This window comes from Camelus bactrianus, chromosome 5 (genome assembly GCF_048773025.1).
Source record: "Camelus bactrianus isolate YW-2024 breed Bactrian camel chromosome 5, ASM4877302v1, whole genome shotgun sequence".
Lineage (NCBI taxonomy): Eukaryota > Metazoa > Chordata > Mammalia > Artiodactyla > Camelidae > Camelus > Camelus bactrianus.
Genome location: NC_133543.1, coordinates 22,849,234 through 22,875,313, shown reverse-complemented (window position 1 = coordinate 22,875,313; position 26,080 = coordinate 22,849,234). Strand labels below are relative to the sequence as shown.

The window sequence follows — 26,080 nt, the reverse complement described above, 5'->3', positions numbered from 1 at the left end:
AAAGAAATAGATAAATGAATGAGGGGTTGGATAATGAATGAATGAGTAAATGAGGGAATAATTTATTCATATTACAGAAGGAGTTGTTGTTTATAAGTTTTCCACCATCAGAATTAAAATTAGATTTGTCTAAATACGCTTTCCCTCTGATTCTCAGCATTGGTTGTGCTCCAGATGAAGCTTTTCAACATATAACTCCACAACGTAGGGCTGTTCTGTCCACCCAGGATAAATTGATACCCCACTGAGATAAGAGAAAAAGACCTGAGATACACACTGGGGCTCCTAGCTAGCTCACAAAATAGTTGTAGAGCCAAAAAACCTGTACGTGAAATTGTTTCTATGATATGTAACAGTGCCAAGTAGTATATGAGTAAGTGTTTTAGGAGGACATGAGGACATAACAGAGATGCCCATAAGTTAATGCACAAGAATATGCTCATAAACATACAGACTCTTGGCTTCCACTCTCAGAGATTCTGGATCACTTGGTCTCAGGTGGACCTGGAAATATGAACTTTAATGAGATTCTCCCCCTATTTGCACCCCTCCTGGTGATTTCCCTCCAATGTACCAGGGAAAATACTTTTTGGTGAACTAAGGCCACAGTTATCAGGAAAACAGGAGATGGGATTTAAGCTAGAGCTTGATAGATGCATGATATTTGGGTAGGCAAGGAGGAAAGGGAAGGAATCTCCTTTTTCTTATGGTAATTGGCAGGAACATCTCTATCCAAATACCAGATGATTATGATGATTGACAAAATACACTTTCGTGACATCACAGTGTAAGGCATATTACTCTGATGTTTCCTTTTTTGTTTTTACTCTAATGTAAAAGCAGATTTGAAATTGACTCCTTTTTTCCCCTAGTTTTCACTTTTACCTGTTAAATCTTGACAAGTTTCTACACTTCAAAGTTTCTAAGGGATCAAGCATGCCAGTTACTACGGTATCTTGAGTCGTGATGGTATTTGAAACAACTGTTGGGTGAATAGTAGAGGAATAGGAAATGCCTCCCTCTGTTTAACACCACCTAGAAACCATCTCTTCTGTTTTCCTCAACAATGCAACTTGGAAGGTTTTGAAAGTTTTGTGGAAGTACAGGCTGCTTTTCCATGTTTATTGATAGTTACCGTATAATAGGCTGCATCAAAAACATGTTTATCAACTGTCATGCTGAAAGCTTGTTAGCATGTTCTTCAAAGCAGTGCAGACTTTGAAGACGTTGGTTTGAAGATTCTCCATCAGAAGGATTACATTTGTGGACAATTCAGAGAGATCCGAGAGACCGTGTGTGTAGGCTGGCAGTCAGTTTGGCATGAGTGAAAGAAAGGTGACAATATGTAGCTGGGACATGAGAGAAGGGCCTCAATAGTGACAACTCAGACACCCAGCAGAGGGAGGTAAGTAATACCCAATGGGGAAAGGCCAACAGGACTAACACCTGCTTGCCTTTCTTGAGTTTCGGAACTCAGTCACCTAGAGATGACTGTGTACAGTCAGACAGGGAGGGCAGGTAATCACTGAGGATTAGTTCCATATATGTCTTCAATTATGACAATGCATATGTAGAAAACATTATATTAGCATCAATGTCAAGGTTCTCTTCTCTGTCCTGGGTCCTCAGAAAACTAGATTTACCCTAGCAGTTAGTTGGGCCAGAACAAGTTCTGGCCAGTGGCCTTTAAATTGAAGTGAATTCTGGAATGAAATAGATAAAAATTCCTACAGTGTTCTCCAGTTTCTTTTTTCACAGAAGTGCTGAAGGCCTCATGTTGAGAGGGGGAGGTAGCCTGAATATTGGAATTATTCCATTTACAGGAGGATCATAATATTTATCATCCAACCAGGACAATGTTGGAGTGAAAAGTGTGCTATTAATAATCATGCCAGGACAGCAGACATAAACTAGACTGTCCTAGGAAACCAGGACATAGAGGCACCCTATTCATACAGGACAGCTGGCTGCCGAGGTACCCAGACCTTGTGTAAACAAGAAATGCAGTCATTTCTTAAGTCACTGGGATGTTGGGGTTGTACTGCAGCATAACCTATCCTATCATGACTAATAGAGTAGGTTATCCTCCAGACCAGTTATTGTCTGGAAATTGGAGAGACATTCTGTACCTCTTCTCTACTTTCTGAAAAAAAGGCGAAGATGGCAGGTGCCTCTATCGAGTGCTAACTTGATTGGCTCATGTTCCCAAGAAATCTTATTTTCTGTCCTTACATCACCACCAAAAGATCTACATTTCACAGGGCCTTGACTTCTGAAAGTTTGTTAAAGCCATAAAACAAACAAGTACCAATATTTTTGTCTCATTGCTTCTTCATAACATCTCTTGGGGGTAAGTAGGACTGACATGATATACCCATTTCACAGATAAGGAACCTGAGTCCTAGAAAAGGTAGGAGATTTGTGCAAAGTTACATAGCTGGTAGGAAGACCTACCTGTATACCACTTTAGGGAGTGCAGGGGCCTCCTGTACATACACTGACTTTACTGTGGCCACAAGAGTCAAGGCTAGGAGAGGATTTGGTAACACCACTTTTCTGGATGTGCTATAGTTTACATTACTATCTGCTTCATTAGGAGAAGCCTCTATTTCTCTGAAATATTATGGCTCAGATATCATAAGAAGCATGTGAGTTAAAGAACAGGCCCATTGAAGAATGCCTTGTGGCATCCATGAGGCTCCAGAGGCCAGTGTCATGTATTTTTAAAATATCTCTTTGCCACTATTGCATCTTCTTGCCCCAAAATTTAACACTATAATTTGATCCCAGATATGGTCAGTTATATTTTCCTGCTCTTCCTTCTCTAACATTCCCACAAAAAAAAAAAAAACAAAAAAAAGGACAAACTAACTGACTGTGCTGCCTTGGGCATTATTCAGATCCAGTGTACTCTTGGTTTGACCTCTCTAAGCTTTAATGGCTAAAAACTTGTCAAGGTCCAAAAAAAAAACCCTTTAAGAGGTGGAAAATGAGAATCAAATTCAAGTTTTCCAATGAGAATCAAGTCTAATCATTTCATTCAATTCTTAATTTTTTCTGGGTCAAAATCCCAAGCAGATCTTGAAGCATGACAGAATAGATTGTGGTCGTTTTGGTATATTCTAGGGGGTTATAAGCATCTGGTGAGGAGCCAGTTACAACGGTGGAGAAAATGATAACTTACCTGAAACATATGTTGAACTTCATTTTGACTACCTGACATCCTTACATTGCTAGATTTAAGCTTTCAAAAGCATGTTGCAAAATAAGAAAGAAATCTTGATGGATCAGCCCACATTTTATTTTTTCTTGACCAAGGTAAAATGGTAAAGTTATCTTTATAAGAAATGGGGAAAATGAGGCTCCAAGCAGTTACATTAATTTTCTAAAACAGAACAGCCTCTAATTAAAATTGAATGTGTATTCTCATGACATATTAAATAAACTATTTTTATTCCTATCATCAGCATCCAATAAGATTAAACATTGAGGGCCAATAATAAATAGAATTGTCTGTTATGTTCAAAGTTTCCCTCACCTTTGAATATTGAGTTATAAAGATCCATCCCGCCAAAATACATTTATATTAAAAGTAATTGTTTTGGCAATTCAAAGTCCTTTTTGAGCAGTATAAGATTCAAAGAACATTTGTGCTTCAGGCTACTCAAGAAAACAAAATTGAAGAAAAGAACTAAATCTGGATTTATTTGGGGAAATCTACTATTTTGAAGAATTCTATTAGGACACATTATAAGAGTACATTTAGTAGTTAAGGAGGCAAGCTTATGAATTGGACATGGGTGATTATATTAACTGTTAATTATTTTGTATTAGTGAAACCTGATAATCATATTAATTAATAATTCTTGCGTTAATTAAAAACTCAGCTCCATTGAGGGAGTAACCCATCCTGTAGACCTCTTGTGGATTCTTGGGATACAGTGCGAATCCTGCCTTCAGGACAGGGAAAGCTAGTGAGATGTACTTCTTTCTGGCATCTGCTGACACAGGTGGGATCCCCTCTCTCTCTGTGTCTGGATGAGTGTGAACTCTATAAAAACACATGAATCTATAAATGCAATTTTGTATTCTGCCACTGTTGTGCAAAAACACTTGAGATTCGCTCGTTAACATTCAGGGGATTCCCTTTGACTCCATGTGGAAATTTTCCCCTGAATGCATATCTCTGCACGCCTGCCCTCTCCAAATCCACCTCTCACATGCAGTGAGCTCCCGACTTGGGATCAGCACAGCTTGCCTGTGAGAAAATTTATGTCACTTTCTGCTCACAAACAGATGGCCCTGGAGTGAATATGATGCAGTAATTCAAATTAGACCAGCACCTTTCGATCTGTTTATGAATGGTGTTGCATCCCCATGAGTGAATTAGAGCACTGTGATTTCTGGGCAACGGTATTATTCTTGCAAAGTTGCTGCTGAATTAAAAATATATATCATCTCGGAAAGAAGTAAGAAATCCCAGCCCTCCAACATTTATCCAGAGTGAGTTTCAGTTTCAATGCAGTTTTTAGTTATCGTCGCTGTAGATTTACTATCCCTAACTATTGGAGCCGGGATAAGCAGAGATTGGGTTAAGAACTTCAAAGTCATGGCCGACCTGGGGATTGCTCCTGCTTACATGCTTAGATGCGCTAGCTGTTCAGGGAAGAAACTCTCATTTGCTTAGGAAACAAGTTGGTGCAGTTGGGCAGAGTCCAGTTCTAAACCAGTAAAGTTTCCACATGAACGGTTTTCTCTTGAAACTGAAAACAAGTCAGCCTTTCTTTTCACTCCCAAACTTGAGGAAAGCTTTGCACTGCAATTAAAATGGGAGGTAGGATGGGTGTTGAGGAAAGCAATGGAATTAGAATGGGAAACAGAAGTTTAAAAGCAAACGATATGGGAGGTCATGCAAAATATGTTCTTCATTAAGATAATTCTCCCATCATTTCTCTCTTAGCAGTAGCGCACTGGGCTCCAGTCTGCTGGAAATCTAATGGTGGTAAAGTGTGTCCAGGCTAGAAATTGAATCTAGAACCCTGACCTCATTAGGATAGTATTCGAACCATCTAAGCTAATTAGTTTCAGATGAAGCATGTGGACCATAGATTGCATATTCAATGTGGCCAAAAAAAAAAAAAAGAGTAGGGAGTTATTTCTGGGAGGTAGTTTGTTTGTTGTACTAATAACCACAAGCCTTACATCTTAGCCCCAAGTGTCACAGCTTAAGACTTAGCCCCTCTAGTCTTGCTGGTACCTCTTACTTGTTACGACTTCTCTCTGACCATTTAGATCTACATATAGATCTGACAAGAAATGAATGAGTGACAAGTACTACTGGATTCATTCCCTCAAAAAAGAATTTATTGAATACCCACTCAGTAATACTAGCTATGTTTAGTTGTTAGAGAAAATGAACAAGTCAGTCACTGACCTCAAGGAACTCAGAGAGCATTAATAAGATGCTATAAGGCTGTGACAAGAAAGAGCTCAGAGTGGAAAGAAAGCACAAAGGGAGGACTGCTCCTTAGGGAAAGGAGACCATCCAAAGACTTGGTGGTCCATTATGCTCAGGCATAAAACAGGCCCTGGATTTTACCTTTCCAGGCTTCCTTCAGATTCTGTGCTATTTAAGAGGCTGCCTGGAGACCCAGTGGGCCTACTTTAAGGTCTCCTATGGTAGGTCCAGGGCACTCTTGCAGAAGTGTCTGGAAACAATCTGTCAGCTCAGCATCCCCTGTGGAGGTGGTGACCAAGATTCAGAACTGTATAGTGAATGGATGCTAAGGTGAGGTCAGTCTGAATGCCACACACACAGCCAGGCTCTGACCAAACAGAACGAACAGACCAGGAACAGCCTTGAGACCTTCAGACACTGAGCCAGAAGGGCCAGCAGCAAATCTGTTGGCAAGTGACTTCTCTCCAGATGTAAGATGACACCACACCCAAGTCTCCTTACTCTATAAAGATTATGATCCACCCAACCAGACCTGCATATTCCTAGAAACATCTACGGCAGAAAAGCAGTTGCTTCTCTTCTTCATTTTTATCCAAAAGATAAATGGCTACATTTAAAAACACACAAAACTTTGTCAAGAATTTATTATAAAAACTTTTAATATATGACAAGTTGAATGAATTTTACAGTGAACACTAAATACCCACCAGTCAGATTCTACCACTCACATTTACTATACTTGCTTCACTGCGTATCTGGCTATCTCTCTCTCTCCATCCATTAATCCAGTTGTTGATGCATTTCAGTGTAAATTTCAGGCATCAAGACATTTCACCCCAAATTATGTACATACTTGAGCATGTATATTGTTAATTAAAGTTCCGTATTGTTTATGGTGCTTTTTTACGCTTTCAAGATAAAATTTATACATAATGAAATTCATAAATCTTAAATGGATGAATTCCAACAAATGCATACAGCCGTGCAATTCAAAGCCCTGGGGAGATACAAACCATTACTGTTATCCCAGGAAGTTCTTTGTGTCCCTTATCAGGCAATCCCTGCCCTCCCCTGCCCTCCATGGCAATCACTGTTCTTAAATTTTTCATCATAAATTAATTTTTCCTGTAGTAAAGTTACATGTAAATGGAATCATGCAGAATTTAGCCTGTGTGTGGCTTCTTTCACTCAGTGTAATGTTTCGAGCTTCTTGCATATCATTACATGAATCTGCTTATTCCTTTTGATTGCTGAATAGTATTCCAATGTAAGAAATATATACAGGTACACTTTGTTTTATTGTGCTTTTTTCTGTTGTACTTCCCAGATGCTACATTTTTTACAAATTGAAGGTTTAGAGCAACCCTGCGTTGTCAGATGATAGCTTTTTTAGCAATAAATTATTTTTAATTAAGGTATGTACATTATGTTTTTAGACATAATTCTACATTTAACAGACTACTGTGTAGTATAAACATGACTTTTATATGCAATAGGAAGTCATTTGTGTGACTTTTTTATTGCAGTATTCACTTTATTGCCATGGTCTAGAACTGAACCCACAATAATGCCGAGGTATGCCTATAACACTGGGACAGGCGGGAGGGGGCAGGGCACAACCACTGAAGGAACGACACAGGAATTGAGAACAAGACAAACTGGTTAGAACCAAGATTGCAGAGGATTTGACTTCCAGTAGACCTTGAGCCTCATTGTACACCCACAGGCACCATGACAGTTCCTAGGCTGACCAGGAAAGGCCAAAAAGTGGTGGAAGGGAGTCCCAATTCCTGGAAATCCGCATCCCTTCCCCAGCATATTTGGACTAATCCTACTCATTATCATATGAAATTATTGAGCCCATAAAAACTAACAACTCCACACTTCACGATCGCTCTCTCTCTTGCCCTCTGAGATGGCCTGCTTTCTGTCTGTGTAATGTGTCTCTAATTTTACTTTAAACTAAACACACACTTACGTCTCGGCTTCTCTCCCTCTCACCTTTTGAGATGGCCTGCATTCTGCCTATGGAGTGTGTATTTCCTAAACCGTTCTCCCTGCTGAGTGAGATGGACACACTCTGTCTATGGAGTGTGTATCTCTCTAAATAAACTTGCTGTCACTACTGTGGCTCGCTCTTGAATTCTTTCCTGTGCAAGGGCAAGAACCTGTTCTCTGGCAACAACAAAGCTGTTTATATAATCCTGCTGACGGACACTTGTTTCTCAATGGATTTAACAATTCATTTTGAAGTCCATCACGTTAGCGAAGTCTAGCATTGAACTAGGATTTTGGAAGAATGTTAATGTTGGGCTTGAGAAAAAGACTAGTTTGGCTATATACAAAAAAAAATGAATTATACTTTTTCTGAATATCCCAGGGATGTGCTACAACTGTTAATAGGCACCCAGTGAAAGACTTTCAAGTGTTTCTCTTTTTTCCCAGCATATGTGGGAAGGATGGCTGTACTTACTACGGCTGTTGACCTTGCAGGATGAGTACTGCTCCCCATATGAGGTCATTGCCATGATTTCTCCAGGTGAAGGAGAGGTGCTGCAGTGACTCAGGCCCCTCTGTCTTCTTTCTATTTGAACCCCAGTCCCCTTCTTCTTGTCTTTACAAGAAATTTGATCATGGCAGTACCCTTGCTTCAATCAACCCTAGTTCTCAAAGTGAGCCGATCAGGAGTCAAATACAGCAAAACACAAGGAGAGGCAATTTGCAAATCACAGCCGCAGCTGTCCACAAACTTCACAGTGTAGGTGAACAAAAGAGGACATGGCACGCACTTTTAGCAGAAGTGGCTAGGTGATGGTCTTGCAGCCTCTCCCATTAAAAAAATATGAGGGAATATTGGGTAATTGCATTACTAATTTTATTATTATTTTATGTGATTAATCGGCCAAGACAAATGTTAAAATATTTCTTCAAAACAAAAATAAGATTGGGTTCAGCTGAAAGCCTCATCAGAGACTAGTTTGAGCTGGAGAGAGTATCTTCTTGTTATGTGTTCATTTCGTTCTATTTCATTCAAAAATAACACGCTAAGCTGAATGAATATCTGATCATAGGAGTCACCAAAGAACACTTCTGTCTAGTGTTCTGATCAGTCCCTGGAGTGTCATTAGGCAAACTAGAGGGCTAGACTAGGGGAGGAAGGAAGGAATGTGGAAGAGTCCACTTCCCTTTACCTGATGTTAGAATAAACAGCTCCCCGTGTGCCCTGGGATCATGTTTTCTGATAGTACTTTTGTTACTGAATGAGTCAAGTTCTTCGGGGCCCAAATCATATTCTCTGACTGTGAAGAAACTCCTGACATCATCCGACCCTGAATAATTAGGTAACTTCCTCCCAAGAAAGGATTCAGAAAACTATCATCTTTGAACATTTACTTCCAGAAGGATCTTCCTTTGTGATGTAGGGAGACCCTCTCCCCAGTCATCTGCACTTTAAAAGGGGGTCTGTGATGAAGGTGGACCCCTAGGCACAGGGAGAAAATTTTGTGTCAAAGCCTCACTAATCCTCCTCTTGTGTGGTTTTGAATTATTATTCTTCTCATATGTTCTTACCTAATGTCCTATTTTTCTAACTTTAAATGAGTACCTCCTTTAAGCAAAAGCTTTGTTTTTTCTTCCCCTAGAGGAAATACTATAGTAAAACTTTATTAATTAAATGATCTGTATCTTAAAACATAAAACATATTTATAATTAAATGAAATTCTGACATTTATATCTGTGTTACCTAAAATACAGTATTTGTATATGAATTTGAGGTCTTTTTTCTGATTTGTGTTGGACTTAACTTTTTACAAATAGTTCATTTAACATACATTAGAATTTATCACATCTCACTAAGTATAATTTTGGCCTATGTAATTTTTAGTTATGGCAGCTACTTGATTGGTATTTAGAGGAAGAAAGGATTTAATCTCAGGTCAGGCAAAGGGGAAAAAAAAAAAAACTAGAAGACGTTGATTGAGGTCAGTTTTTAACAATAAATTGCACCAATCAGCAACTTTAAAAAAAGAAAAAAAAAAGATCTCTGCCCAGGCCTGACCTGGAGAAAGGAATTGGCTTATTTTCAGTCACGTTTGGGAAACAGATGGTGGAATTGCTCTGTGTACAGACTAGTAATGCAGTCCCTCACACATCAGCCATCAAAATAATAAAACGAGTAAAATGTCATTGGGCATCAAAGTACAATGGATGATGCTTCACAGTCTTTGATTTTCGGGAAAATAAATAGAGACTTTGCTAAATGAGAATTTAAAAAAAGAAGATGTCATTAGAGAATAAATAATGGCATATTCTTATCAGGTTGAAAATATTTTCTCTGTGACCAGATTCATAAAGGTTATGAAAAAAGGAGACAACTTAATTTTTTACCAAGAGTTGGGTTGGGTCCCTGCAACTCTGTTCCAAGCTGTAGCTTGAAAATGTAATTGGTTTAATTAATCACAAAGTTGTGCCAGAAAAGTGTTCACAGTATTACTGTGGATCTAGGCTGCCTGAGATTCTGTTTTAACAACTTCCTGTCCACCCCCTCGTTTTTCTTTTTCTTTTTTTTAAACTACAAAGACAAGAAGAACGGGGGAAAGGTGAATAGATGTTTTTCTTTTGGATCCAGCAACTTGTGGGTAGACCTTTTAATTATACAGAAGAGAAAAGTCAGCATGATATGAACTGAGACAGAATTGTGTTTTAATTTATTGATAACAAAGACAAGATTCTATTTTAAGTAAGTTCTAACTCGTGGGATGTATTTAAGGCAAATGTTTATAAATGAGTGAAGTAAGGATTGAAACAAGAACAGCTTCCAGCCTCTGTGCTAAGGTAGGAAGAAAGCAGACTAATATTTAGGAAACGAGAGGCTGGCTGCTGATGTGTTATATACAAGCTGAGTATCTTGGGCAAGTTATTATCATTATCATTACTTTTCCTTTTTATGAGAGATTTAGCAAATATCATGGGAAATCCACTACCATTCAAGAGATTGTCTCTGTTTATAAAAAATGAAATAAAGTATTAGAATTTGGCTCTTATCCCTCACTATTTCAGAATTTGCACTTCATCCCATCTATTCTTTTCACATTAACTTACTTTGTCTCTTCTACCCGATCTTAAGCTCTTCCCAGGTCAGAAATAATATTGTTGCTTTCTTGGGTTTAGCATCCAGTAAGTGTTCACAAAGTTAACTCCTAATTAGGAGTTAAGACTCTTTGTTTAAAATTATTTCCCTGAGTGTAAATAGGGCCTGGAAGAAAGAGGATGCTATGTTTATAGTCCTAAAAATGGTCTCATCCTAACTCACCATCCAACTAGCCATGATCCCATAAGCCAGCCATTTAACATTTTTGGGCCTCAGCTTTCCCATTTATCTCTGTGGTATCAGAGATATAATGATATTTTTAAAATACATTATAATGATCAATAGATAAAAGAGTTCTTTGACAAGTTAAAAGTACTATTTAATTTTATTATCACTAATAACATATGATTTGTGAAAATACAGGGAACAGATTTTGCTTTCCTGGCTGGATGCACAAAGAGATCGCTTGGATAAATGTGTGGTCACAAATCATTCTCTGTGCACTCATAATCACTGTTTACCATCTTCTCGAAATCCTGGAAGAATTCTGGTACTGTCCTCTATGATAGCAGAATTTCCCCAATTATAATCTAGGTTTGGATTGGCCCAGTTCATCTGCAGTTTCTTCACACTGCTGCTAAGAAGTGATAAGCCATATGAGAAAGCTGGCATTCTGAACCCCACCATCTTGGTTACTTGGTTGCCATTTTCAGAAATTCACAGACTTCCTAGAACCCATCATTGCCTTGCTAGAAGCTGGAGTGAGAGAGAGATGCTGGATCAGCCTGCTTTCCCCTGCCCCAGCTCTCTTAAACTAGTATCATGCTGAGTCACTAACATACATGCCTCAGGATGGGACTTGAAGAGACAACCAACTCAGTTTCTGGGCATGAGAGCACTGAGTTCAGTGTGTTAGTTCAGGCCGCCTGTTCTCAGAGATCTGGTCCATGAATCCTCCTGAATGAATCCCAAGGACAAGACCATTTCAGCACAGTTTGAATATACACAGTCAATCTCTATTATAGAGTAAACACTTAATATTTTTAAATGAATTAATAATAAATTGTTATAATAATGTCTACTGAGTACCTACTTTATCCATAATTGGGGAGAGCGCATAAGAAATATATGACATGGTTCTCCACCAAATGTTGTCATTTACTTCAGAAGATAAAGCATGCAGACATGAAATCTTTGAGCATTGAAGTGGAGAGTCTTTAAGTGATAGGATGAATGATTTAAGTAGAGGGCTATAAGAACTCAAAGAAGTGAGGGACCAATAAAGAAGTCTCTTAGGAAGTAAAATTTGAGGTGGATGTTGAAAAATGGATGACGGTACATGAGAAGATGAAAGGATGTTTGCAATCTAAGGAGTACCAGCATGAGACAATGTCTGGAAATGGGATGGGTGTGTGTGTTTTACTCTTTACTTCTGGGTCATGAAGAGGAGGGGAGGAAGGATTTGAAGTGGGTAGTTAAAACAAAATGGGATTATAGCATACCATATATGTTGGAATAAGACCTGTAGACATACTCATAAATGAGCATGGAGATGTATTTGCAAAGATTTTATTAATTGAATTTGCAAAATTTTTGAAGTAATTTAAATTCCATCGGCAGAGGAATGGTTAAATAATTTATGGTGCATTCACATCATGGAGTATTAGGAAGTAGTTGAAACAAAGTGGATCTTTGTGTGCTGACATAAAAAGACCACCATGGAAAGACGTTAACAGTATATTAATGGTGAAAATGCATTCATATAGGATTTGTCGACCTTGAAAATTGATTTTAAAAAATCAAAGTGGTATCTCAGGAAGATTGCTGTGATGGCATTGTGTCAAAAATGTGTGCTGTGAAAGTGACGAAGGATGTTGGGAGCTGTTTGCCTGACAGATGGAGGAGGCCAAGGATACAGACCTGAATGGTAAAGAGAGAGATCGAGAACCCAGAGCCATTCTACAGAATGATTGTAAAGGAATTCATGACAGATTCTTAATAGAAAGGATACAGGACAGAGGAGAGAAAAGAGATTTCCAGGTTTAAGCTTAGGAAATATACACTAAACAATGATTTCTATGACCTGAAAGAGACCCACGTTAATAGGAAACATTCCTTGAAGAAATTATTTTTTTTTATTGTTTTTCAGGATGGAAGAAACAGTACGAAATCTATTGCAGAGTCAAGGACCTCCAGAACAGAAAAAAGAAGAAACTGTTAATATAATGGTCTATCAGGTACATTATGTTTCTTGTTCTTGGCTGGGTGCCGGTTGGCTTGTTTTTCTGGTGCTTCTCTAACTCCGTCCTCCCTAACCCAGAGATCCATAAACAAGGATGATCAGACCCCAGTGCTGGGAGCTCATATATCACTTATTTGAGGAATCCTGTACATGATTATTTAACTCATTCATTCCTTGAACTTGGACTGTCAAAGGAATCTTAGATTTGATTGTAGGAAGGTGCAAAAAATAAGCATATAGTGATACAGAAAGACCTGTGGATGTATTAGAGTACTCTGGTCTGGGCTAGAAGAGAGGGATCTACAGTATTCTCCTGCAACACAGCAGACAGAGCGGGTCATCCTGATGGGGGAGGTAAGGAATTCTTCCCAGAGGTCTGACATTTAAGCCTGATGAGTGGAGAACAAGAGGAAGAACACTCCAGGCAGAGGGGAAGCCTAGGCAAAGGGGCAGGGGTATGAATGCACATGGCAGGTTCATGGAGAGTAAGAAACTCACGGTGACTGACAAGTTTGATGGTGAGACTGAGGGTACGCGAAAGAGCTGGCCAAGGTTATGTCTGTGTGCTGTCCTCCTTGGTGTGACCTGGTGCCTCAGGTGATGCAGAATCTAAAGAAGTCCAAGGAGAGTCAGTGGTCAGCGCAGTAACAAGTTGCCATCTTCTGAGAGCCCTTATCCCACTGTGGTTTGAAACTAGCAAAGGGGCCAGACTGGGAAGCAGGGCATCTAATCTGAACCTGATCCGAGCTGATCACACAGCTGAGAAGGCTCCGGGAACAGAAAGCACAGGCACTCAATCTCAACCGATAGAGGACTTTCATTGAAAATCACTTAATCCTGTCATGACTGGGACATTGTGCTGTACACCAGAAATTGACACATTATAACTGATGGTACTTCCATTTTTAAAAATAACTTAAAATCACAAATAGACACCCAGTATCTATTGCTCAACTCTGCCAAGAGAGCTTTAAAAATCTAAAGAAGGCAGGGAAATAGGCCGAGACTTAAGGTGATCATTGGGAGCCCTAGGGTTTTGCTAAAAAGCAAGTGGGTTTGGGAAAGCAAGCATAGGAACCTGGCTGGTCAAGATAATTTCACACCAGCTTCCCTGAATTCACAGGTTCTGGCCTCTGCAACCCAACTTGTGATGACAAAGACTGAGAGAAATCTAGTAAAAGCCACAATATCATATGAAGATAAGCGATCTAGGCAGAGTTTGTCTTAAAGGAGTCTGTGTCCTAAATAGTTGACTCTTGAGACATATACAGAGAGCATGGCATGACCATGGGGACCACTGTTCTCCATCGCCAATGAAAACAATATAAGGAGTCGACTTCAACGACCTCAGAGGAGATTCAAGTGAGCTCCATAAAAACAGTAGAAAAACCACTAAAATCCATTTCTAGGGAAAGTGTTCAGATTCTTCTTGAGGGCTGGTCTTTACCTAGGGAATGCATGCATGCCCAGGTTTTCCTGATACGTGGTTGCCTACAGTTAGGATAAGGATTTAAGTCCTTCTGGCCCTGAATTTTTCCAAGGTATTATATCTGCTTTGGTGGAAAATTGAAGTATTAAGTGAAAAATTGGACTTGATTCTGCATTAGGTGGTTTGGTTTAGCCTAAAATAGTCCTGTGAACCTGAAATATAAGTGATCTGTTCCCCTTCACAGGTAACAGTAGGCTTCAATTAGAAATAAATAATTTAGCATCACTCCTATGCTTTTTCCAATCTCCTCAGTGCAGCTCTGTTTCATCCAGGTTCTTATTTTATGTTAATCATTCTTTACTAATCCCTTCACCATTTATTAGCCGAATCTGTGGTATAGACACTTATCATCAGAATTTGTTTTGTGAAGCTGGAAACTTTTAGAAAAACAGATATACTTTTTAAAATGTGTTTTAAAACTATTTCCTCTTAGTAAACTTGTCTGTTGGATTTGGGAAATCCGCTCTTCCTTGTAGGAAGGAAGCAATTATTAACTTGAATTAGTGTTACGATGAAGGGATTTTTCAGCCATTACTCTAGTGGGCCTCAGGCTCATTATCTGGAAAATGGGAGAAGAATATGTGTTACATGACCCATGAAGGTCATTTATCCATTCAACAGATATTTATTGAGTTTCTAGTATGTACTAGGCACAACTTTGTCCTCTGGGGATTCAAGAAAGGAAACAGAGAGGTGGCACTGAGTCCCAGGAAGGTCCTTGTCATCTCACACATTCTAGTATTCTAAATCTGGCTAATAGTAGCAAAATAGGTCATGCAAGATATACATGGCGATACTGGTGGAAGGCATAGTTAACACTTCCCTCAAGCCAAATTCTTTGTTTCGGGCAAGAGCTAGGAAATTTATTGCTTCATAATACGGAGGCTTATTAGCACACCTGATTCAAATTTTCCAACTATAAGATTTCTCCAGCAGGAGCCAGAAGCCCATGCAAAGAAAGCTTAGGCCCTTGGGAAAGCTGGTGTGGGTTTCATTTTCCATCATGAAAGTATTTGTTCTGAGGCTTTTATCATTGAGTTAGCATAATAACAGCAGAGTAATAGCTTTCTGTGTTCTTCGCCCATGCTAATTGCTCTGCATGCATTAAATGGTGGTCCTAGTTTGTTGAAGGATCCTGTTCCTGAAGACTTCGCATAGTTGGTTATTGTATAATTTAGAGATTGCATAATTCCACATGGACTCTCTCAAAGATCAGTAGGTATTTTTGTTCAGCAGCAAATCAGACCTGCCCCATGGCCATCAGTGGTTTACAGTTCACCAACTTTGCCACTGTGAATTTCTTGATTCCTTTTTCATTTGGAGAATTTGCATGATTTCAAGGTTTGGGCATGCAGTCACGTTAATAGCATTATGTGACCGCAATTTCAAATTGGCCTGGTTCAGTCCCATTGAATGTGACTAGACTGTAGCTCATTCAGTCTTCACAACACCTCTGGGCAGGAAGTCCTGTCCTTGTCTTACAGATGGGGACCCAGGCTCCCAGAGGTGAGTACTTGCTTGAAGATGCAGCCTAGAGTGGCTTAGAAGGGATTCAAACTCTGGTTGGTTTGACTCCATGGCCACAAGTCTTTATGTGGAGAAATTCTGGAGAAATTAAATGATAGGGCCAAGTTACCCAGCTAGTTATCATCTAAGCTGGGACCTAAAGAGAGGCCTTCCCACTGTCTACCTAGAGCTCTCTCCATTCATTCATCCATTCATTCATTATTTCATCCATTCATTTAAATGACAATTATTCATTTACTTTTGGACCTAAATGTATTAGTTTTGTATTGCTGCTGTAACAAACTTAATGGCTGAACACCACAATAATTTATTTTATTTTATTTTATTTTATTTTATTTTATTTTTATCTTTTAAAAATAATTATGGAGGTCAAAAGTCTAAAGTCACAGTTCTGGCAGGGCTACATTCTTTCTGGAGGCTTCAGGACAGAATTATTTCCTTGCCTTTTCCAGATTCAAGCATTCTTTGCCTTTTGGCCCTCTCCTCCATCTTCAAAGTACATCGCTCCAAACTCTGGTACCATTGTCATTTCTCCTTTTCTGAGTTTGACCTTCCTCCCTCCCTCTTAGATGGACCCTGTGATTACATTGGGCCCATCCACATATCCAGGAGAATCTCCCCATCTCAAGATGTTTAATCTAATCACATCTGCAAAGTCTCTTCTGCACTAGAAGGTAAGGTAACAAATGTATTGACAGGTTTCAGGGGTTAGGATGTAGACTTCTTGGTGAGGGAGCATTATTCTGTCTGTCCACTAAACAGCACATTAACTTAGCAGGCTGGCAGTACCTACCAGACACCAAGCTAAGTGCTGGAGATACAGAGATGCCCACCTGGCAGAGGCCTTTTCCTGGAAAGCTTAGTTTGTAGGATGCTGGAAAGTGGGGAGAAAGGCAGATTATTGAGTATCTGCAACAATATGATGGGAGCCAAAAGAGCAGTTTACACGAGTCTTGGGAACACGAAGGAAGATGCCACCAAAGCTGCCACACTGCTCCCTGGAGACCCTGCATCCTGCCTAGGTCTTTTTTTCAGCAATCCTTTCCCTTGTCTTTAGTCTCTGTTGTCTCTTCAGATGAACTCAAAGGTCCCCACAGCCTGCTTTTCTCAGAACACCCTGTATCCCCAGTATTTTAATACAACATCTGACTGTCAGGACACATATGTTTAGTGCTTTATGGTTCTCAAAGTGCTTACACCGAATGGATCTCATTGGTTCATTCCAGCAGCCTCTAAAGTAGATATTATCTTGCTCGTTTTTAAGGATGAGTCTGAAAGAAACCTATTTCAATTCTGGCAAATGCCGAGTGGGAGAACTGGAAATAAATCACAGATTTGCCTAAGTGAGATCCATGGAATAAAACTGAGCAGTTATCTGTGGGATAATTTGATGGCAGGGTTGGGAGTGGACACAATCTGAACTTCCCAGCTCACAAAGTCATTGTCTCAAAATCCAAAAACTAAGTGAAAGGAAACTGAGATAAATTATTAAGCCATATAACGTTCGTGCCCGACATTTCTTCTGTGAGAGAGACAAGCCTGTGACTAAGAGAAATAGTATCATTAGATGGAGGGAAAGTGGCATACCTGATGCCTAGGACAGACTCATCTCGTTAGGGGGAAATAAAAGACCCCAAAAGACTGTCTTTAGAGGCGCCTGAATCAGGAAAATCATCTTCTGTTTTCCTCCTGCTGTTTCTTTCTCCAGCTCATTTTCTCTAGGGGCTTGGAGGTTTCTTCTGTGTCATGTGGTATATTCTCATCACCCAGTTCACCACTGCATTTACTTAAGTAGTTAGGAAGCATGTTAGGGAAAAACGTTCATGATTTGAGATGAATGGGGGCAATTAAGTGTGAATGAAATGGAGCAGCTGGATGAGAGGCCATCAGTCCTTCAGCTTCATCTGTCAGAATATTTCCACACAAGCAAGCTGGCTAAGAGAATGGTAACCCTGGCGACAGATCACTCATTGCCTCCTCTTGTGTCCAAAGCTGCCCCTGTGCTGCTTCGTTGTAGCCGGTCGACTTCCTCTTGTTTCTGCTTTTCTATATGGAACATGAGTTGACCCCACCTCAGCTCATTTATTTAGAAAGAAAAGAAGGGGACAGATAAGTGGAAACACGAACAAGAGGAAAAAAGACCCACATGTGGATACGGCTTCTGCCACCAATAAGACTTTTGACCTCAGTCGGTCACTTAAACTCTTTGGGTTCCTCGTTTCTCTTATTTGTGAAAGAAGAGGTCTTGGACTAGATTAAGGATCACAGACACAGATACCTACAGTTGCCAAATAATGTCAGTGGTTAAAGTGGCCCAGATATAAGAACAATCGTGTGTCTTCTAAGGATTTACATTCTGCTTTTCCATTTTTGATAAGTAAATAGGTACAGAGTCTGTGATGTTTGCTCATTTTTTGTTTATTTATTTTTTAATTAAAAGGCAAAATCCTTGCTTTTAAAAACCATGCGGTAGGAACCCATACCTGGCTTAAAGCCAGTAGGGAGTGGTGGGGACTGTGGTGGACTGACTAGAGAGCCTCAGTCTGGTCTTAGCGCAGCAGTCGCAGCTCCACTGCAGCACATTCAGATGACTCAGAAACACACCAGTGTGGGCAGGTGGCCGTAGGTTTCAAAAGAAGATGAAAGTTCCAGTTTTGGTGGGCAGTTTCTTAGTCTGGAAATAATGGCTTATTTTTTCCTATACATGGGTTACATAAAATGTGTGTTAGATTCAGGGCAACACTTAGCACAGAAAGATGACTTCTAGGGTTTCTTCTTGCTCTTTCAAACTCCAGGATTTCCATGCTTCTTTGCATTCCTGTGAGGCTGGATCTGCACAAAGTGTGGTGTGGGACACAACAACCTACAGTGCTGTGACCCACTGTTCGTAACACATCCCGAGCACCTTCTCTGCACCTGTTATCTTCTAGTCATTTTACAAGTGTGAGCTCATTGAACCTTCACAAGAACCCTTTCAAATTTCCTCATTTTACAAAAGAGGAAGCTGAGCACAGAGAGGTTGGATTGCCTGCCCAAAGTCACACATCACCGGTGTTAGGTCTGTCGAGCGACTTGGCATACTTTCCGCCAACTGAGTAGGTCGCCATAAAAATGGGGTTTGGGATTAACATGTACACATTACTGTTTTACTATAAAATAGACAAACAACAAGGACCTACTGTAGAGCACAGGGAACTATATTCAATTTCTCATAATAACATATAATGGAAAAGAATCTGAAAAAAAAAATGTATCTATATGTAAAACTGAACCACTTTGCTGTACACCTGAAACTAACATTGTAAATCAACTACACTTCAATAAAAAAAAAAATTTAAAAAAATGGAATACAGAAACTTGGTCAGGCGGTGCTGCGAGTCACTGTCCCAGTAGAGGCACAGAGAGGTAGACATAGCGCTCAGCAAGGTTGCAGAGGTGTCCGTGTCCAGCTCTCCTCTTCACCCCTTTACTCTGTCCCACTGTCTCGGAGAGCCCTGGACTCTGGTTTCTGAGCCTGGCTCCATTGTTTCCAGTGATAGTCGGTGTTCAGTTATCAATCTCTTAGCCTGCGTTTCAAGCAGTATGATATGTTACCCAAGTTATTTCCATCCGAAGAAGCTCAAAATGACTTTTCCTTAAATAGTTCTTTAAAAATATTCTCAGATGTGGTCAAGCAGGTGATGCTTGGGGAAAGGAAACCTTTCTAGTCATCCTAGAATCTGTCAGTCATCCAGTCTATCCCCAGGTCCTTTTATGTACATGGAAAACACCTGACACAGGCTGGGCCCTTCCTCACCTAAGTCTGAGTTCTGTCTGGCAGAGATGTTACTTAATTTTATAAATTGTAATTCTTATTGGCAGTAGGAATTTTTTTGTTGTTGTTTATTTCGCCTTTTTTCCCTGTAATGACTTGTGTAGTTGAAGCAAATTGAAAAATGTAAATGCCCTAGAAAGAAAAGTTAGGGTTGAAAAATTACATTACATAATCATTTATAAAAGGTACTTTTCTAGGAAAGCTTTTTAAAATAGTAATAGTCCTAGTATATTTAAAGTGTGAATTTTCCAACTTCTAACGTAATAACATTTCTGTTTCATGAACATATGTACATATGCGAGGCAACACTACTGTTTATGATTTTCAGAAGCGACAAGGTTCCTGATTCTGTTTCCTGGCTGAGTATCAGAATCACCTTAGGGAACCATAACAGATTTAGCTATCCGGGCACCTCCTTATATCTTCTGACTTAGAATAATCTGTCTTATTTTGTCATTTCTGAGTTGGATGGGTCTTTTTCATTGCTCTGGTCCATAGCTGGGTTGGGAACCAGTGAGGTACTTCAAAACCCATCCAGTCCACCACCCCTGCTACCTACTTTTGCAAAGGAGAAAATAGAGTTGACGTTCAGAGCCCAGTTCTGAGTCCAGTGCATGCTGTATGCATGTCTACTGAATCTGTACCAATCCTTTCACCCTCAGTACCTGTTTCAGCAGGTCCCGTGGCAATTAATTAGTCAAGAGAACGGAACTCTTTAGAACTCTTCCAAGAGCTTGATCGTAATTCATACAAGTGATTCACAAAAGTGTTCTTTTCCTTTTCTTTAACCTAAAACAAAACGTGGTAAACAAATGCAAATCCGTAGGCCAGCAGTGAATACTTTCGGTGGGTGCATACCATTTGGGATAAATGATCTAAAATTCTACTGAGTTGTCTGTTGAGAGAGTGGCTAAGCCTTTACACGGGTATTTATAAAATTCTAAAACACAATGGGATGGGAAATATTTTTATTGAGTGCTTTTATTTATGTCTGGGCCCTGTAATCTCAGGAAGTCTCAAATGCCTTTGATTCTGCTTTAAGAAATTTGGCCTTTTCTCTGAATTGCTGTGAACTTTGAATTGCTGCTGAAGTGGGTAATGGTAATAAAGGGAGTATTTTTATTGTGTGTTAAGTTTTAAAGGGCTCAAACTGTTCCTTGAGGAAGTTTCCTTCCTTCCTCTTTTTGTTTGTTAAGCAACATCCTCTATTCATATAATAAGTTTCACTAAAGGAGGCAGAATTTCTAAAAGCCAAAATGATGAGATTCAGCACAGCCAACAACATTGTACTTCATAAAATATTCCTTTTCTCTTTGAAAGCACTAAGATGGATTTATGATTTTACACCCTACAGAAATATTTTCCAGAATTCCAGAAGTTTTCAAAACAACCTCATTTAGGTGCAGCCTGTCAGCACACTAAGGAAAATATTCACCACTGTAATTCCAGAGCCATATTAAATACTTTGATAGGAATAGAAAAGTTTTAGTAATATCACTACAAGTTTAAATAGTTACCTACATTCTTCTGGGGGATTTTAAATCTCGTGTTTAGTAGGTTGTGATTCTACTTTTTCATTCTCAATTTCTATCTAAATTATGTGCTCAGACCCAAATACTTTTCCTGTTAGATGTATCAACCCAAAACTGAACTCTTACCAAGTAAAAGCAGAGTATGATCTCTCTGTCCAAACAAATGTAACCTGTGAATAAAACCATGCCCTAAAAAAGCATCATCTCTTCTTAGAGATGACCTGGTTATTGCCGGTGAACACGAGACAGTTTCCTCAGCTCATCTCAGCAGAGGACCAGACTTTGTTTTGGAAAACCCAAATGGAGTCTTGGGTCGGGAGGTTCTGTGGATGGAGACCGAAAGATGCTGCCCTGCAGTAAATACGTGCCTTGGGCCGATACTTTAACAGTATTAACCAGGCGTATCAGTTATTTCTTCCTCTTAGGAAACAAATGAATTTGAGCAGAACAAAATCATGATGATGTCAATCCTTGAACTTTGATCCTATTTTCTTAACTCACCAGAGGCTGTGAAACTAAAATTCTCTTTTCTTTTTCCCTTTTTATTTTTTAGTTCTTGGCATATCAATCCTTTATGAAATAAAGATAAAATTGTGTGTGTGTGTGGGGGGAATGGACAGTGTTGGAATTAGGAAATCATTAAGAAAGAAATGGAAATTGCCTGCTAGGAGGGGAAAAAAAAGCCTTTTACTACTGAGATCTCTCTTATACTGTAACCTTTCAGCTACATTGTCCTTATTGATTTTTGCACAACCCAATGTGGCATGGTGATGAAGAGGAATCGCCAGGTATGGGGTGAGAGGAAAATGGTCTGGCCAGGGGTCTGCTGTCTGCCATTAAGCACTGTAGGATTCACATGTCCATTGGCCTGATAGGCACATCTCAGGAGATAGAACCACCGCCCTTGTGGACTGAGAAGTTTGTCCCTGAGCCTGAGCCTTGTTGCAGGCTTGGAGAAAGCAGCCATCTGCCAGAAAGGGGTCTTCTTCAGGACTAACTATAAAATGAGGGATTAGATTACGATCAGGTTCTCAACCTACACGTGCCCCAACCCAGAACAACTCCACAAAGTCCCCAGCAGCTGAGCCTGGGCCCTGGTAGGTTTAAACATTTCCCCAGGGGATTCTAATATGTCACTAGACAGTTGAACCCATCAACACCAGGATGGTAACACTCTTTCCTTGCCAGCTCAACTCCGTGAGGAGTTCAGGGCAAAGATGCATAAGGAAGTGTGACTTAGAGGGTGTGGGGAATGTAGGTCAATGGGACTTCAGTGATCGTTTTCCTTCTGAGAACTCATACTTTTGCTCTTGTCTGGAAGAAGAGGTTCTCTAATCTCAGTTCACTTGGTCCATGCCAGCTGTGCCAGGGCCCAAAGGTAGAGGATTTGCCCTCACTCACTGGGCTTTGTAAATCCCTCGGGCTCTGGAAGGGTGGAGATAGTGATGAACACACGTCAGCCCCCCCACCCCCTACCCCATGTCAGTCTGTTGGCCACTCATTCAGATATAGGCGCCAACAGTACTCTGTATTTCTTTTTCTTTTTTTTTTCTGCTGCTTTATTTTACTTACTGTCATTTATTTTTTAGTTTTCCTTGCTTTTTTTTTTGTATATATGTATTTATTGAAGTATAGTCAGTTTACAGTATTGTGTCAATTTCCAGTGTACACAATTCTTCACTCATACATGAACATACATATATTCATTTTTGTATTCTTTTTCACCATAAGTTACTACAAGATATTGAATATAGTTCCCTGCACTGTACAGCATGAACTTGTTGTTTGCTCTGTATTTCTTTCCCCTGTGAAAGCGCTAATTCAGATTCATGAAAGGAAGAAGCAAGCTGAGGAAAGGAAAGTTTTAGATGGTTAAAAAGAATGCCGTGAGCTCTCAGCAGCCCCTCACTTTCCAGAGACCACACATAAAAGGAATTATGGTTGGAGGATGTGTGACGGGGAATTTCAGGAAGAAAAAGTTTCAGGATCAGACCAGCCAGGAAGCATATCCTCTTTTTCTCACTCAGTTAGTTTTGTCATTCTGGGTAACTTAACCAACCTGAGTCTCATTTTTCTCTTCTCCATAATGGGTATAATAAAGCTAAATGGAAAGGTTACTGTTTTCAGTGCTTCCTCAGACATGATTTCATCTAACAGTTGGAGATAGTGTATGATAATATGCATAAGGCATGTGCAGTAATCAACAAATGGGAGCTATAATTATTATTAGACATCTAGCCCTGTCTATTTACTCATCTGTTTTTTCTCTTCACATAGCCAAGTGCTTCCTCTTACCCTGCCTCACTCTAGCCTACCCTAGCTGCTAGCACCGCAGAAGCTGTTAAAACCCTAAAGGTTCAGCATTAGAGAAGATGATGAAACTGTGAGAAATGTGAACATTTCAGGGGGCTAAACCCAGGGTCAGGTCCCCAGACAAGACCAGCACTTTGATGGTATCTTCTCCCATCATACAACCTTGTCTTCCCAAACCCCAACTACCAATATTTTCTCACTTAGATATGTTTTTCTGAAATTCCATCCCTTAGAGCATTATTCCATGTAAGAAATAAGGAATCAAGAAGATACACACTTAAGGAAAGGTTATTCACAGGTTAGGGTGTACAGTTAAATCTGCGGGCCTTGCTCTATCAACTCATCTCAGAAAAAAAAATGGAGTTTAGAACTTGGGATTTGGAGGGGTAAGAGACAGGAAAAGAATTTTCCAAAAGTAATTTAGGAACTTATAATCCTCTAAGTTGATCGAGTCTGGGTGAGACTTCACCTTGGACAAGGGTGCCAGGGGAGAGAGGGATCAGAAAGTAGCATAGGGATACAGAAGTGAAGAGAAAGCCGGCAAAGCAATTTACCAGTAACAGCCATCATGTCTGTGGTTTACCAAGTGCCATCTGCATAAAGAAAAAGAGAGAAACCAGTGCTCCTCTTTGTCCTCCAGCCCTCATACTCCCAGGGCGCAGACCTCAGGCTGGTACTATCATACACAACTGTTAAGGGCCTGGCACACTATCCTGTTGCCATTTACTGAAGCCCTTCTGTGGAATGCACCTGGTGTCTAACTGACAAGTTCAAAGAAATTTTGCAGCAAGCGCATTGAGTTGGGGTCATATAATGGCTTATATTCTTCACCGATCTTTGTAAATGAATAGCCAGATAGATAGCTCTTGTACCTCATGATGATTCCATTGTTTTGTAAACTGATCAAAATATGTTTTTCTGAACGGGTTCTGTTTGGTAGGTTTGTCACCCCAACCCAGTAAATTTTGTGTCTACACTAAATTAATAAAGTAGCACAATAAATTCATTTTTCCCCATTAAAGCCAAGCATATACCTAAGCCTGAATTAGTAAGCTTCTACTCTAATTATCAGTGATGATCTGAAAACAATCCCACTGTTAAGTGTCCTCCTATAACCTTTTTAAATTTCATTTGCAAAGTAACTTGTAAATATATTCTTAAGATATGAATTAGGCATTTCTCTTGAGTCATTATGTTTAATTTTTCTAATCCAGTCATTCTTATATTTTTTTCTTCTCTATGCATTTTTATCACCTCTTCTCTCCTGAGCATCTGAACATCACCATTGGAGGATCAGTGGTGAAAATTGCTCCAATAATAATTAGTGTTTTACAGCTTACACTTTTCACAGCCTCATCTCATTTGATCCTCATATTAACCATTCAAAATAGGAAGGGCATAAGTTCAAGTTCACTTTACAGATGAAGAAATTGAGCTTCACAGAGGCAGTGGACTCTATGAGTGTCATCCAGTGTCAGGCCACAGCGGACTTGGGCTTTTGATTCCAAGTCCTACGGTCTTGCAGGGATAGCATTAATTACATTCTGTACTAGTGGTTCTCATATTTGGCTGTGCCTTGGAATCATTTGGAGAATTTTAAAAGTTTGCAATGTCCTGGTTTCATCCCAAGGATTCTGATTTGATTGATCTGGGGTGTGGTTTGGGCACGAGGACTTTTTAAATCGCCACAGATCGATTCTAACGTGCAGTCTGGGTTGAGAACCACTGCACTACAAGGCGTTCAGAGTCAGCTGAGTATGTTTTCTTTCTTGCTCATGATGATAGAGGTCCCTACAGCCAGGGTCTTTTTCTCATTAACCACCAGCATTTCCCTCAAAGTAGCCAACATGCTGCCTCATGTTTAGGAAGTTTGTTGAGCTTCTGGGGAAGGTACGAGTTGAACTGATCCTTGAAAGACACTAAAATTCCGATAAATTGAAATGTCCTTTTTGTTCTATGGGTACTCTGATGAGAGACCTGAGATACCGCAACGATTCTGGGTGTTTAGGTGAGGTCAAGCAGAGGATCGCAGGCGTGCGGGTGAGGTACAGCAGAGGATTGTGGGCGTTCGGGTGAGGTACAGCAGAGGATTGTGGGTATTCGGGTGAGGTACAGCAGAGGATTGTGGGTATTCGGGTGAGGTACAGCAGAGGATTGTGGGTATTCGGGTGAGGTACAGCAGAGGATTGCGGGCGTGCCGGTGAGGTACAGCAGAGGATTGTGGGTATTCGGGTGAGGTACAGCAGAGGATTGTGGGCGTTCGGGTGAGGTACAGCAGAGGATTGTGGGTGTTCGGGTGAGGTACAGCAGAGGATTGTGGGTATTCGGGTGAGGTACAGCAGAGGATTGCGGGCGTTCGGGTGAGGTACAGCAGAGGATTGCGGGCGTTCGGGTGAGGTACAGCAGAGGATTGCGGGCGTGCGGGTGAGGTACAGCAGAGGATTGCGGGCGTGCGGGTGAGGTACAGCAGAGGATTGCGGGCGTGCGGGTGAGGTACAGCAGAGGATTGCGGGCGTGCGGGTGAGGTACAGCAGAGGATTGTGGGTATTCGGGTGAGGTACAGTAGAGGATTGTGGGTGTTCGGGTGAGGTACAGCAGAGGATTGCCGGCGTGCG

At 40.2% G+C, this 26,080-nt stretch overlaps 1 protein-coding gene across 9 annotated transcripts in view; it reads left to right on the top strand.

The window, feature by feature from the left end:
- Positions 1-26,080, top strand: part of NCKAP5 (NCK associated protein 5) — a 918,990-nt gene that overhangs the window by 610,100 nt on the left and 282,810 nt on the right. For all 9 annotated transcript variants that reach the window (XR_012506967.1, XM_045508840.2, XM_045508844.2 and 6 more), the window contains one exon: positions 12,698-12,785. Coding sequence is in view for 8 of the 9 variants with exons in the window: in XM_045508840.2 (XP_045364796.2) it covers positions 12,698-12,785 (88 nt within the window). In the remaining variant the exon portion in view is untranslated. The remainder of the gene's footprint in view (positions 1-12,697; positions 12,786-26,080) is intronic.